The 15,148-nt window shown below is 45.2% G+C and overlaps 1 protein-coding gene across 2 annotated transcripts in view; it reads left to right on the top strand.

Annotated features, from left to right (window-relative positions):
* Window positions 1-15,148, top strand: part of ADGRG4 (adhesion G protein-coupled receptor G4) — a 1,454,718-nt gene that overhangs the window by 1,363,347 nt on the left and 76,223 nt on the right. For both annotated transcript variants that reach the window (XM_086918649.1, XM_086918650.1), the window contains exon 26: window positions 11,769-11,924. In XM_086918649.1, coding sequence (XP_086774775.1) covers window positions 11,769-11,924 — 156 coding nt within the window. The remainder of the gene's footprint in view (window positions 1-11,768; window positions 11,925-15,148) is intronic.

The raw sequence follows: 15,148 nt of genomic DNA, 5'->3' as shown, positions 1-15,148 counted from the left end.
TCCACCCTCTCCCCCTTCTCTCTCTCTCTACTCTCTCCATTCTCTCTCTCTCTCTCGTGTACAAATGGGGAGTGATAAGGGTTTGACTAAAGAAATACGTACGTCTAATGGCCTTAAACAAGGGTGTCTTTTAGCACCGATTTTATTCTCTTTGTACTTAAGTGATTTACCCTTCCATCTGCAACAAGGTTTAAGTATGCCTCCGAAGATCGCCGCCCAACGCATACATGCTCTGTTATATGCGGACGACATAGTTATGTTTGATCTTACGCCTTTTGGATTACAACGTCTTCTAGATATCCTACATAATTATTCTAAAGACAATTTTCTAATTCCCAATATAAATAAAACTAAAGTGGTTGCTTTTTCTGGAAAGAAAAAAGGCGTTAAGTACTGCTGGAAGCTGGGCGGAGAGAAGTTAGAACAGGTAGAGGAATACACCTATCTAGGCAGGATATTTTCACACAATATGAAAAATACTAAACAAATAAACCATCTAAAAAGGAAATGTGACTTACATGCTGGGGCCATTTCGAGACTGTATTCGGCCACTGGAAACAGGCATTTTTCTGCACTTATAAAAGTTTACAGAGCAAAGATTCCCCCGGTTCTGTCGTATGCCACCGAACACATTGCCTTAAAACAATGGTCTTATATGGATTTAAAAGAAGGCAAAATACTAAAGAAAATATTGAAAGTCTCTACATCCACACCATTGCAGGCACAAAGACTTGAATTTTCGATTACCAGTGCTTACGCTACAGCCGTAGCAAACATCATCAGGTGGGCTTATAATTTTCTCCACTCTAAAGAAGGTACACTACGATTCCTGTTAAAGATCGAGACATTTGATAATGATACTTCACACTCTATCTTCTCCAGAAATATGACAGCGGCATTTCAACTAGCAGAAATTAGCTCTGAAATTTTCTTAAGTTGGTCACCCGCACAACTCAAACTTTTTTAAAAATGTTTTACCCCCAAACTGAGTTTCGATCTTGACTACCTACACTGTAACAATTTATCTCTGTATAAATCTTATACTGAGTCTTTGGAGTACAAGCACGAACAGCCATACCTAGACTTTTCCCTTACTCATGGTGCAAGGAGGTCAATCACGATGTTGCGTCTGGGCATACTACCCGTGTTAACTTTTACCTCAACTTGGAGACCAGGAAGATCCCCGCTATGCTCTCTCTGTCAGGGGGGTAATCAGAACATCGAGCATCTCTTATTTATATGCCCTAATGCCATAGTTGTAAACGCACGGTTAACATGCCTTGACCCTATCTATCGGACATGTAGGATTGTAACTGCAAAAGATCTGCTACTTGTATGCAAACGGCCACCGAATGAATTTGTCTACTATAAAATATATACATTTTTAAAACTTTCATTGAAAATGTATTGAACTGTAAAGTAAATTGTGTATTTTTATAATATTTGTGGTCCTCAGTTGAGTACCAAAACAAATAAAAACTCTTTGACTTGACTTGACTCTCTCTCTCTCTCCTCTCTATCTCCACTCTCACTCCACTGTCTCCCTCCACTGTCTCCACTCTCTCTCTCTCCACTCTCTATCTCTCCTCTCTCTCTCTCTCCACTCTCCCTCGCTCACTCTCTCCACTGTCTCTCCGCGCTCTCTCCACTCTCTCTCTCTCTCTCTCTCTCCACTGTCTATCTCCACTCTCTCTCTCTACTGTCTCTCTCTCCACTCTCTCTATCTCCACTCTCTCTCTCTCCACTCTGTCTCTCTCTCTCTCCACTCTCTCTTCACTCTCTCTCTCCACTCTCTCTCTCTACTCTCTCTCCACTCTCTCTCTCCACTCTCTCTCTCCACTGTCTCTCTCTCTCTCTCCGCTCTCTCCTCTCTCTCTCTCTCCACTGTCTCCCTCCACTCTCCCTCCACTGTCTCCCTCCACTCTCTCTACTCTCTCTCAACTGTCTCTCTCTCCACTCTCTCTCTACTCCCTCTCTATCTCTCCACTCTCTCTCCACTGTCTCTCTCCACTCTCTCTCCACTGTCTCCCCAGCTGCAACATTTTATTTTATTACATCTAGATTTATTATAAATATCCTAAATGAATTTACATTTATATTTTATATTTCAATATTTTCATTTTTTTAAAATTAAAAATAAGCTTTAATAATTTCCCTATATTTCCTCATAGCGAGATCTCCTCTACAGTGGTGGAAATCACTACCTACGAGTGAAAAGTTACTACTACTTATTTTAGAATCATAAATCCTATTGAAGGAAAGTCCACTAGTGGGTGGAAACATGTAAGTTTACACTTGGGTGTAAATCTACAGTAGGAAATGCTGGACGGCAAAAAGGTTCAGATTTACACCTAGATGCAGGAGTTTACAGGAGTAAATGCAGGGCTCGAGTCGGGGTACCACGCGTGTGGACGGCGTCCCCCCACTTATTTTACCGGGATCTCGATAACTGGAGCAAATGGAGCCACACATTCACTCTTCGGCCTCTCTGGGGCGAGATCGGAGCTCATTCAGAACGCTGCTCATGCGCTGGCTTCTCTGATGCAATCGCATCTAAGGGGTGACCGAGGGGAGGCAATGAGTCTGATGGTGCAAGCCACCTTTCCTGACGTCACTTCATGTCGTGACTACAGCACCCTCCCAACCCCCAAGCCCCCCCACTTCTTTATTTAGGACTTGTGCCCTGAGTAAATGTACATGTGTAAACTTACCTTTGCGAAGAGGCCCCAATGAATTTCACAGCCGCGTGTCTAATTGTCTTAATTGCTCCAACTGCTTCATCAAACCCTACTTAATGGAGATAATTGCTTTGGCTTTTGTGTAGTGAGAAGTTTATGGAATGAAGTAGGCATCTTAAGTTATTGCGTTTTGACTGTACCTTTTCAAATGCATTCTGGGCACGGAGTTAAGGGGATTTCATGTGAAAATGTAGGCTAAAAAAGATAAGCTGCAAGACAGTAAACAAATATTAGTGCTGGCCAAGGAGTCTAAACCTTTCCATCAACTACCTGAGGGGGACTGACGTACACATGAGGGCAGTGCACGGAGCTGGCACTGCTGGGCATTGGTGCACAGTGTTATATAGGTGGCATCAATGTACAGGAACTGGCACTGGGCAGGAGTGTAGCAAACATGGGCAGTGTGAGCGGCTGGCACTGGTGGCAGACTGAGCGGCAGGCACTGGTGGCAGTGTGAGAGGCTGGGACTGGTGGCAGAGTGAAAGGCTGGTACTGGTGAGAGTGTGAGAGGCTGGCACTGGTGCAGAATGAGTGGCTGGCACTGGTGGGAAGTGGGAGGGGGTGACACTGGTGGCAGTATGAGAGGCTGGTACTGGTGGCAGAGTGAGAGGCTGGCACTGGTGGCAGAGTGAGAGGCTGGCACTGGTGGCAGAGTGAGCGGTTGGCACTGGTGGCAGAGTGAGCATCAGGCACTGGTGGCAGAGTGAGCGGCTGGCACTGGTGGCAGAGTGAGAGGCTGGCACTGGTGGCAGAGTGAGTAACAGGCACTGGTGGCAGTATGAGAGGGTGGCACTGGTGGCAGAGTGAGAGGCTGGCCCTGGTGGCAGAGTGAGCGGCAGGCACTTGTGGCAGAGTGAGCGGCAGGCACTGGTGGCAGAGTGAGAGGCTGGCACTGGTGGCAAAGTGAGAGGCTGGCACTGGTGGCAAAGTGAGAGGCTGGCACTGGTGGCTGAGTGAGTGGCAGGCACTGGTGGGAGTGTGAGAGGCTGGCACTGGTGCAGAGTGAGCAGGTGGCACTGGTGGCAGTGTGAGAGGCTGGCACTGATGGCAGAGTGAGAGGCTGGCACCCGTGCAGAGTGAGCAGCTGGCACTGGTGGCAGACTGAGCGGCAGGCACTGGTGGCAGTGTGAGAGGCTGACACTGGTGACAGACTGAGCGGCAGGCACTGGTGGCAGTGTGAGAGGCTGGCACTGGTGGCAGAGTGAGAGGCTGGTATTGGTGGGAGTGTGAAAGGCTGGCACTGGTGCAGAGTGAGCGGCTGGCACTGGTGGGAAGTGGGAGGGGCTGACACTCGTGGCAGTATGAGAGGCTGGCACAGGTGGCCGAGTGAGAGGCTGGCACTGGTGGCAGAGTGAGTGGTAGGCACTGGTGGCAGAGTGAGCGGCAGGAACTGGTGGCAGTGTGAGAGGCTGGCACTGGTGGCAGAGTGAGAGGCTGGCACTGGTGACAGAGTGAGCGGCAGGCACTGGTGGTGAAGGACCGGGTTTTAGAACCCAGTGGCATCAGGGAAAACGCCCAATGCCTTCGAGTTCCCCTGCCTTGGCAAACAGAGACACAGGACACTTCTTGATGACATCAAAGACCAAATTCAATGAGCGGAGCATGGTCTTTTATGCCAAAAATCAAGCCTCTGGCAACATTCCAAATTAGCATTGGGTTCATACAAACTGACCAATAGAAATGTGACATTTTGAAAGTAGCGTATGACGACAATCCCACTTTCCGTTGTCCAGCCCACCAGAAATGACCAAGCACATTCCAACATTCTTGTTCGCTCAGGCCGGACAAACCCATCATAAAACCCTCAACCCAAATCAGTGATTAAGCCATAAAGGAAGGAACAGAAACAGATCAGATTGGAAGCAAGATAGAAAGGTGGGAGCAATGTACCATAAACTCTGGCATGTCCTGCTCTTTGATCTTTATCTGACCAGCTGCTTAAAAAGGAGCTGGCTCAACGAGGTCAGCCTCGGGCAAGGGAGTCAGTTCGGCCAGGTCATTCAGAAGTCAACTAAGGGGTACGTGCCACAAACAAAATGGAACCCGAAGGTTTGAACGAAATCTCTAAATACGTGGTGTTCTCATTGATCGATTAATGCGAAAACACTCGTACATACCGCACTCGTGATTTGCGGTCCGTTGACACCAAAATCGTCTATTTCCGACGACCTTTATTGAACAGGTTCGGAACCACCGAACCATGGATTTTCAAACCACGGAACTACAGAGGCAGAGTGAGAGGCTGGCACTGGTGGCAGAGTGAGCGGCAGGCACTGGTGGCAGAGTGAGCGTCAGGCACTGGTGGCAGAGTGAAAGGCAGGCACTGGTAGAGTGAACGCCAGGCACTGGTGGCACAGTGAGCGGCAGGCACTGGTGGCAGTGTGAGAGGCAGGCACTGGTGGCAGAGTGAGTGGCAGGCACTGGTGGCAGAGTGAGAGGCTGGCACTGGTGGCAGAGTGAGAGGCTGGCACTTGTGGGAAGTCGGAGTAGCTGATACTTCTCAGAGGAGCAGAGCCCTGTGGGGAATGCTGTCTCTGGGGCCCCCATTCCCACCCTTGTTCCGGGCCTGCCTCCGGCTCTGACTGAAGAAACAATGTAAGTTGAAACATTGTTTCTCTTCAGTCAGAGGGAGGGGGCGAGGGGCTCAGAGCACGCTGCAGACAGCCTGCACCTGCTTCAGAGGGAGAGAGGCTTGCTTCAGCACAAGCCTCTCTCACAGCTTCACCGAAGAGCTGAGGGGGGCCCGGGGCCGCCCTCATTTACTGATGCCTGGGGGGCCCCCCGCACTGCGGGGCCTGCGGGGGCGTTTGTTACGCCCTGAGAGTAGCATCCATTTGTGTGCTGCAAAGGATTTTGGTCAGCAATGACTGCCAGAAAATTGGGAGGCAGGCACGTTCGAAAGGTGCCTGAAAAATATAGAGTAGACTGACCTGTGAAGAAATTGAGATAAAGCTTTATAGGCAACTGGCACTAAAAGATGGGTATGACAGAGTGTGGACAAAGTAGTTGCAAGCTGTCGCGGCCGCCACAATAAAGAGGTGGTGGGGCAGGTGGAGAGGGTACAGGGAGCACGGGAGGGGGAGCACCCACTGGGGAGGAAGTTATATATATTTTTTTAAACTTACCTGGAGCTGCCTACCGCGGCGCACTCGCCACAGACATCGTTTTATTTTTCATTTACTAATTCTGACCCAGGCAGTGGCGCAACGCTCCTCCATTGCGGAGGAGCCGCCACTGGTCACATGCCAAGCCTACGTCAACAAAGGCATTATCTCTGTATGCCAATCTCCTTCCAGCTAAGACCACAAATATAACCAATAATGTATCTAATTATAAGAATTGCTTAATTTGTATAGCGGCAGCTGCTGAAGTATTACTATTTCCAACCTCTTCCAATAATAAGTGAACAGGACTTTTGTTGAAAATAGTCAAATGTTTCTCATTTTATCAACTTCTGAGAGATAAAAGGTGGACTTTTGTACACTTGACCTGCAGCTCCCAACATAAGCCAGCAGTGAGTGGAGAACCGACTTAGCCAATGTACGCTTTGGATTGGAATGATATTTCAAAAGATTGGTTTGTGAAACTCCCGCTTGTCGAATTCTATTGATGCATAAATTGCAGGTAAACGTATCTTTTCGACTTTGAAGGACGGGCTTGCTTGCACGAGAAAACATCCCATCTAGCACAATATTTTTCTGGAAAAAATCTACCTACATTGGATGCAAACAAATGAAAAAAGAATTTATAAAAAAGAATGATGTTTGTTTTTAATGATTATATACTGTATACATGTTGTCTCTGTCCTAATTCGTTTTGAGGATGAATTCTATTTTCAGTGCACTTCACAAAAAATAAGATGGACGGTTTTATAAATAGAGAAACCTGCAAAAGCACTGAATTCCATAATTATTCTTAAGCCCAAAGCTGCGGTGGGGGTTATGGCGAGCTAACACTCGATCACCCTTCAGCTGGAGGTGAAATGTAAACAGGCCTCAGGCCTAGTATTTCTCTGGACAGAGAATCTGTGGAAGCCCGCCTCTCCCTCGGTGTAGCCTCTCTCCTCACCAGAGCTGCATTTTACTGTTTGTTTTCTGCTGCATTCCACCTCACCCAGTGATGCTGTGCCTGTGATTCTAATAAGCATTGGTAAATGCATTAGGATTTGCCTATGTGATTAATAATAATGTGCTTTTTTTGTTGTAAGTTGAGTTGTAGTTTGGTGAATAGTTGTGCACTACAAGTAATTGAAAGTTTGTTGAAGTGTTATGACTTGATTTTTAAGAAAGGAAATGTATTGTGTTGTTACTGGTTTTATTATAAAGTGGGGAGATTAGATAAATGGGGTAGTACTATGATTAAAAAATTGTACCTGATATGTATGCTTGAAATTGGTGCAGCTATGAGGAGAATAAATTGTTTATATAGCGCGGCATGCCACAAGTGTCACTTCTAAGAGCTGTAATTGCTGGAGGATACAATAACTCAATTTATGGTACTGTGTACCTTATTATCCACATTAAAAATGTATATGCGTCCACACATGATCCTTTCTTTGCATATGTATAAGTACAGATGCATTATCTTTACTTGCCCACTCGTAGTGGGGCAATGAGGTGAGGTTGTGGTGTACAGCGGGAGGGAAGAGTAGAGCGAGCAAGGAAATTAATACGAGGGGGTGGGGGAGGGAGGGTTGGGTAAAAACAGCAGACGGGCTGCAGACATGTGCCATCATAGAGAGTGCATTTGAAACAAGCACTGCAGTCAACCAAACGTGATACAGAGCACTTTCAAATGCTGGTTGAACTACAAATCATAACGGACAATAAGTGATCAATTGTGCTTTTGATCAGATTAATGGTTCACGTAGAGAAACATATAACTATAGGAGCAATAGATCCATAATTCAGTGGATGCGTTGCCGGCGTGAAAATATAATAGAAATAACTTGCATTGATCAAATACGGCACTAGAGGGCATTGCACATTTAGAAACACAGAGTGACCCTGAGGCACAGCAACTTTTCACCAGTATCGAGCAACAGTAGTCTGAATAGGAATCACAAGAATATCAAGTTTTTCTACTGAAGTTGGTGCAATACAATACGATTATGGGGGTTATCAGCATAACTATAGTGCAATCAAGAGCTATAATGTATGAATGGGATCTGTTTTAGAATGATGCCAGAACATAACCTCACAGTTCGGCATAAAGCGTGGGCAGCAGGAGTGAAGAACTAGTTTTTAAAGTCAGCCGCCCTGAACAGTACTGGTAGGCTGAAATGCCTTCAATTTAAACAAGCAACAATCGGGAAACCAAAATAAAAATTACAGTGGGTGCCTGCTTTTGCCCGGGGGGATGGGGGGCCTGGTGAATGCGGTTGCCCTGTCGGGGGGCGGGGGGGAGGGACGGGACTGGTGAGTACCATTGCGATCAGACCTTGGCTTCCCTGCATGAAGAACTGGGATCCCGAGGTCTCCACGTGCTGAGTCCATGGCACTTGGGCAGTGCTGTAACTTTAAAGCAAGGGTGTAGCTTTTATAGTTACAGCAAGCTGAGACTCTTAAAAGAAGGTCCACCAAAACGGATGAACACAGCACTTGTCAGATGGGAGACTGATAAGAGAAGCATACAGAGTAACAGCAGGAACTAGCATGCTACAGCCAATAGAAACAGAGGAAAAGTAAGAGGAAAGCATGCGAACCAATGAAAAGCGAGGGCGGGATGTAAGCCTCTTTTAAGATTTATATTTATTACAATAGATTTCACAAGCACAGTGCAAGCACTGTGCAGGCGAAACCTAAAAAGGCTTTGGCTCAAAACGTGAATTATACATGCAAGCATTAAACACATTCCTATGTTTATACATGTAAAAGAAACACCGCTCAGTGCACATCACAGGCAGCGCTGTGCAGGCGAAACCTAAAAAGACTTTGGCAGAAAACATTAATTATACATGCAAGCATTAAACACATGCCTATGTTTATTCACATAAAAGAAACACCCCTCAGTGCACATCACAGGCACTAATAGCGGTGCTGTTTCAGTGGCATTATAGTTTCAATCATCCCATCTTTTGCCTGAGTAGGAAAGCAATATACACACATTTATCAATCAAAAGCAAAAAAAACATGTTCTGGCAAATCCATACGTGGGTGTTGTACACAATTGTGTTCACTACATAAATTGCGAAAAACAAGCAAGCCACCACGACGGGCGGGTGAGGAGTAAGTAAAAATTGCTGTTCAGTCAGATTTTTCTGTAATGGCGGGGGGGGGGGACACAACAATGAGAGTGAGGGGCAACATGGAAAATGGGTGGAAGTGAAGAATCAAACATGAGAACGGGAGGGAAGGAGAGTGCAGACAGATGGCCTGAAAAAACTGAACAGAGCTAACTATAAAAGATGCACTTTGTATAGTGCATCAAACAAGAGAAATAAATAATTCCCAAAAGTGTGAGCTATGTAAGGACAAAAGATCTTGGGCCATGCTCTAGAGAATAGCCATGCACAAGAGATGAGATTCACTTCAGGATTGGCCTGAGCGCCGATAATGTGCACTCCAGCACAACTGGGAGTCTGTGCATACTCTCTCCAGCCCCAGAAATGCAGCTGGGGTTGCAGAGGGGTCACTGCACATGTGATTTTCAGCCGGCCTGAGACCACTGGCCAAAAACCACATGTACTGCACATGTAGGTAGAGCCACCACTCCCCATCCCGTCTATTATAACCCTGGCCCGCCCCAAGCCCAACACAATTAAAATATAAGATAAAAAAGTGGGTTTTAAACCTGTTTTATTATCTTTTTATATTTACATATTTTAAACTCCTGGCGGAGGGGCGACGCTCCTCCGCCATAGTAGGGAGCCGCCCCTGCGGCTGACATTTGATGAACAAATGCTGTGCTTGTTAGCACATTAAAGCCTGATCTATTGACTTTGCCAATGCTTGCTAAAACAAGATGATATCTCAGGCTTCTGTCATTCATTTTGGAATATCTCCCTGTAATTAAGAACTGGAGGCTATGTTAGGCCAGCTATAGGGTTACTCTCATCCGAGTAGGGTATTGCTGTTTGTCTATAGTAAGGTGGCAATGTGTCTGCCCACCACACCTCAAACAATAGAACCAATCCTGCACGCCTTTATGCCTATGCCTAATGGATCTAGAACCTTAGTTATGGTTGCCTTTCACAATAATTGTGAAGTTGTGAGCGAAGTATGCATTTTGTCCCTTTTTCCACCGCTTTGTTTAAGAGGCCATACAGTTTTCAAAACTTGATGCCTACTTGAGGAGCACTTTGTCATGCCTACCCTTAGGCAAGGATTATTTGTTAAACTTGGCCACTTCGTCATTGGTTTCTTTGATTAATGCCGCATTTTGGCCGTCATGGCTTTGGATACAGGAACTTTCATGTTATGTATCTGGACTTGGAGCTCCCACTGTGCTGCATGATTGCAGTGTGGAGGCGCCATTTCGCTGTGGTTGTTGCACTCAAAGTAGAGATGTATGAATGTCAATGCACCAGGGCATAGCAGAGCAGACTATATAGTTGACTCGTCATGTGGTTTTAAGAGGAATTCAAATGATAAAATCTTACTGAGCATACATCATTGCAAATTGTTTTCCTGAAATTCGAAGCCAGAACTTTGCTTACCTGCAGTATATGCTGATCACTTAAACTCTTGTACAATCTCGCTATTTTAATACACAGCACTTGTCCTGTTCCCTAACTGGTATCTTGTTGCCCTGTGGCATATTCGTGGGGACATCAATAAAGTTTTAGCAATTTTTTTCTAGCAATCGAAGCATAGTACTGTTCTTATGGTAATATTCATCAGTAATGTCCTTGTATTTCTTTCCAGTAAAGCCGAGTTTAGTAATTGATTTATCCGTTGAATCAACAATGCCTATCTTAAGGGAGAATTTATGGCGCCAGGTTGATAAACAGCTTCATGTATTACATTTTAAAAAAATCTGTCGAAACATCATATGTTCAATTCTTAATATTTAGACGTATTAATTTTAGTTGTATATTATTCTAGGTTCTCAATTTGTCAATTTTTGATTCTGCACACTTTGTTTTCATTTTTCTCCTCTCTGTCTGTTTTTTTAATCTACATTTAATGTTCTTTGAGTAAGTGAGTGAGCAAGTTAGTGAATTTATATAGCACTCAGTGGCCCTGATTACAAGTCGGATAGAGAGGAATTACCTTGTGGAATTCAGCTCTGCCCAACCACAACTGGCCCAGTGTTCCCAATTAGGGTTTTCCCAATTTCAGGAACACTGGACCGATTTTACTGGCAAAATATTTAAGGCAATAAAATCATATAAAGCTTGGGCAGCAACAGCAGCCAGACCTCAGACCTCAGCCCCGCCCTACCTTTTACTACAACAATTAAGCAATACCCATTGTTGCCAGAACTAAACGTTCTCTTCCCTCCCCTGCAGTGGCGTGTGTGTTATAGATAGCGGGACCCCGTGGTCCCTGATGGACTCTGTAGAATAGCGACATAAGTGATTGGGTGTGGTTAACAAACTTTATGACATAGTAGGGTCAGTTAACGTTTACCGTCTGAAGAATGAAGACGTGTAGTACTGAGTTCCTGTTGTGGCATGATCATTTACATGTACCTGTGCTCGGGAGGGCACTACATCCCCTACTCCCCATAACCACCTCTGTGTATCCCTCCACAGAGAAGCCTCATCATGTTTACCTCCGTCTCATAGTAGGTGGTACATTAATAAAATTCCTCATTATAGGAAATACCATGTACAGTACCACACTCTAATTCTCTGTTCACACATTTATTTCTTATTCTGAGAGGTTTAACTCATAAATGCACAGCACGGGCAGAGTTTTATCATACGTTAATGATAATTACACGTGCAGAGTTTTCACCGCATCAGTACTGTCCAACTTGCAATTAGGACCTTAGTGATCAAATCACATCCACCACTATAGCCCATATTTTGTACTATGAAAAATGAAGCTTGCAATTGTAACCAAGCCTTTCTTTTCATTTCAGGCTGGAGTGGACTGACCCACATTGGATCTATGCACAAACCGCTAGCTTGGCAGCAGATATCTGCACCAGAGTCGCTGAAGTCTCTATCATCCTCCTCAGTGTCCAATGGATCAGGCTCCTTCTCAGACGACAATTCTACAAGGAACCTCACAATTGGTATATGAAACAATACCCAAAAGTAATCCTCCACAGTGTAAATAAGGCCAGATGGTTGTATGTCAGAATATCGTACATAGAAATGTTGTCTGACATAAGCATCACTTATATGTCCCATTGGATGTAGGTTTTCTATTATTTAGTCAAATGTAGCAATATTTTTGTAAACAAAAAAATGACAGGTGATAGTCTGACTATGACAATCTGGAACCAGCCATAGGTTTGTAGTCTGGCTGAATATTGATGTGAAACCTATTGCTTTTTTATGAGTGAATTGGAAGACTGCATACCTGTCATCTATTTTCAAGTCCAGTACTTACCTATGAAAGCAATAGCTCGACAAGTGATGGAGCGGGGGTCTCTGAACATCAATCTCTTGGTGTAGCCATTGAACAGACCCACTGGTCGTTTGGACCTTTGGTAGTCAACTTAAAATGTTTAAGGAGAGCTAGCATTCAGAAGCCAATTTCATTTTCAATAAATCATCACAAATCTATAATAACCACAGAGAGGATGGTATACAACCATAAAGGTTTATTTGCATATTATTAGTTAATTACACTCGTCAAGCTTTTCAAATATTAATCAAAAGCATCATTATAGGGAAAAGGTTGGGGCGTTCATGCTCTATGAATCGAGATATTATAAAGTACTGAATGCAAATAACCAGTATGTAAGGAATGCAAATTATCCAGATTGAATGTTCTATATAGAAGCGAACTCTAGCTAAATTGGGAAGTGAAAGTGAGAATTGGATTTCTATAGCGGAAAGGAAGAAGGTGCCAGCATCATGTGAACATTGGTAGAAGTTCAGAAAGCTAGTGCGAAGCTACTGCTAAGCTTCTGATGACATTCGCTGCATCTGCAGGATCCTTTGATCTCTGTGGGTGGTGCTACCAAGACATGGCTAGCATTCAGTGTGCCCCGCTGATTCCTTGCAGCTGTTGCAGGTTTGTCGTTAACGTTCAGTGCATCCTTCCCTGCTGCTCTCGCTGGACCACTTTTACCAATCAGCATTTAGGAAAGCTTTGGCACAGCTAGTAGTTTTGGCTTATAACTGAAAATGCATGCCATATCCCCATTGGTTTTTCCCAAGAATGTTCCACATTATCTTATCTGTCAAAGTTTGTGGATTTAAAGTGTGTAAGACTCCTAATCTACAGGTAGTGGGCAGCCACGGCCCGAGCAGGTAAGAGAAGTGGGGAGGGATTTCAACAGACGATGACAAGAGAAAATTACATAAATAATTCATTTTCCCTTGTCATCGTCATTTGAAATTCCTCCCCCACCTTACCTCGCCACACCACTCTTACCTGCACGAGCCCGCGTCTGGTAGTGGGGCTTTTTCTGACATGTGAAAACAACGCTAACTCAATCCTTGAGACCTTTACTTTTGCAGCCGCCACTGCTGCCATCCCTTTGCTTCCTCTTTTCCTCTGACTTACCCTATTTTTCACCCACCCCATGAATAGTTTTCTCATTGAACCGAATTTCTTTCCAAGACCACCATCTCAACTATGGTGGTTTTGCAAAGTATGTAATTGCCAAACATAGTGGTGAGCAGGTTCACTAAATTGAGTGTTTTGCCTTCCACAATTCTCAGTGTTGTCACGCCATCAGATGGGTGTTTCCAATGGTTGAGCGGGCCACAATTCTGCCATTGAAAATGCTGCATTCTGTCGCTATTTCATTTTGGAAGAGCAGTGAAAAGAAGAATTGTCTGGGTATTTGCATTTTTGTAGTGGATGTGTCCGTACCAGCCTTCTCTAAATGAAGTCCCTGGATCATTTGACTCACAGAGTCAAATTATATGTGGCGATGAGAGTAAGCCTTTATATTTTGACATGAGCTCATTATACATTGTCTTAGAGCAGATTATTTTACCCACATGAAAAGTAGATATAGAAGATATTTCCTTAACATATACACATCTTTTATATAAAAAGAAATATTTGCAAAGTTGTTTGTGATGGTGCTCAATTAAAATTTAATAATGACTGTTAGAAATGGGGATCTCTAGTTGGCAGCGGCTGGCGCCGAGGTCCATATAGAGATCCTTCATCCTAAGTCACAGTAAGGGGGCTACACCCTTTGATAACCCCTTCTCAACCCTGTGGTAACGTAACACGAGCAGACAGGCCTATCTCAGAGGCAGTGTGTGAAGCATTTATGACCATGCACAGTAACGCATGAAAGATGCTACAAACGGACACCACAAATGGTTATAGAAAAAACTGTTATCTTTATATAGACTAAACACGAGGCTAAAGTGCCCAAGTAGCCACAATGCATATTATTAAAGATTTACTACAAAAGCAATATAGGCACTCAGGGTGTGGAACAAACTTAGTTCGAGGCTGGGGACCACACGACCCGGTGATGCACAATGTACCTGAGATTTAAAGGGGCACGGCATGCAGCCTCACAAGGAAGCTGCAGTGATGACAGTCGGACTCGCAGCGGCCACAGCTCCCAGCTGTAGCGGTCCGCGGTGTGCACTCATGATAATCCTGGGACGGGGTTTAAAGGCGGCACCCAGCGGCACACACAGGTGATAACAAGATCTTCGAAGTGGCACAGCTCCTCAGCTGCAGTGGCCCACAATAGCAATAGCAATGATTCTCGTAGGACGGCAAGTGCGGGCACTCCGCGGCACAGCTCCTCAGGTGCAGCGGCCCAAAACAGCAATAGTGATGATTCACTTAGGACGGCAAATACGGGCACTCAGCGGCAAAGCTCCTCAGCTGCAGCGGCCCACAGTAGCGATAGCAATGATTCTCTCAGGAGGGCAAATGCGGGCACTCAGCAGCACAGCTTCTTAGCTGCAGGGGCCCACAATAGCGATAGCAATGATTCTCTTAGGATGGCAAATGCGGGCACTCAGCAGCACAGATTCTCAACAGCAGCGGCCCACAGTAGCAATAACAATGATTCTCTTAGGACGGCAAATGTGGGCTCTCAGCGGCAACAGCTCCTCAGCTGCGGCAGCCCACAATAGCGATCGCAATGACTTTGGTAACCCAGCCAAATGCGGGCTCTCAGCGGCAACAGCTCCTCAGCTGCGGCAGCCCGCGATAACGATGACTTTGGTAACACAGGCAAATGCAGGATCTCAGCGGCAACAGCTCCTCAGCTGTGCAGCCCACAATAACGATAACAATGACTTTGGTAATACAGGCAAATGTGGGCTCTCAGCAGCAACAGCTCCTCAGCTGCAGCAGCCC

This window comes from Lissotriton vulgaris, chromosome 4_1 (assembly GCF_964263255.1).
Source record: "Lissotriton vulgaris chromosome 4_1, aLisVul1.2, whole genome shotgun sequence".
Taxonomy (NCBI): Eukaryota; Metazoa; Chordata; class Amphibia; order Caudata; family Salamandridae; genus Lissotriton; species Lissotriton vulgaris.
Note: the sequence above shows the minus strand (reverse complement) of the source record. Positions and strands in the feature narration are given on the sequence as shown.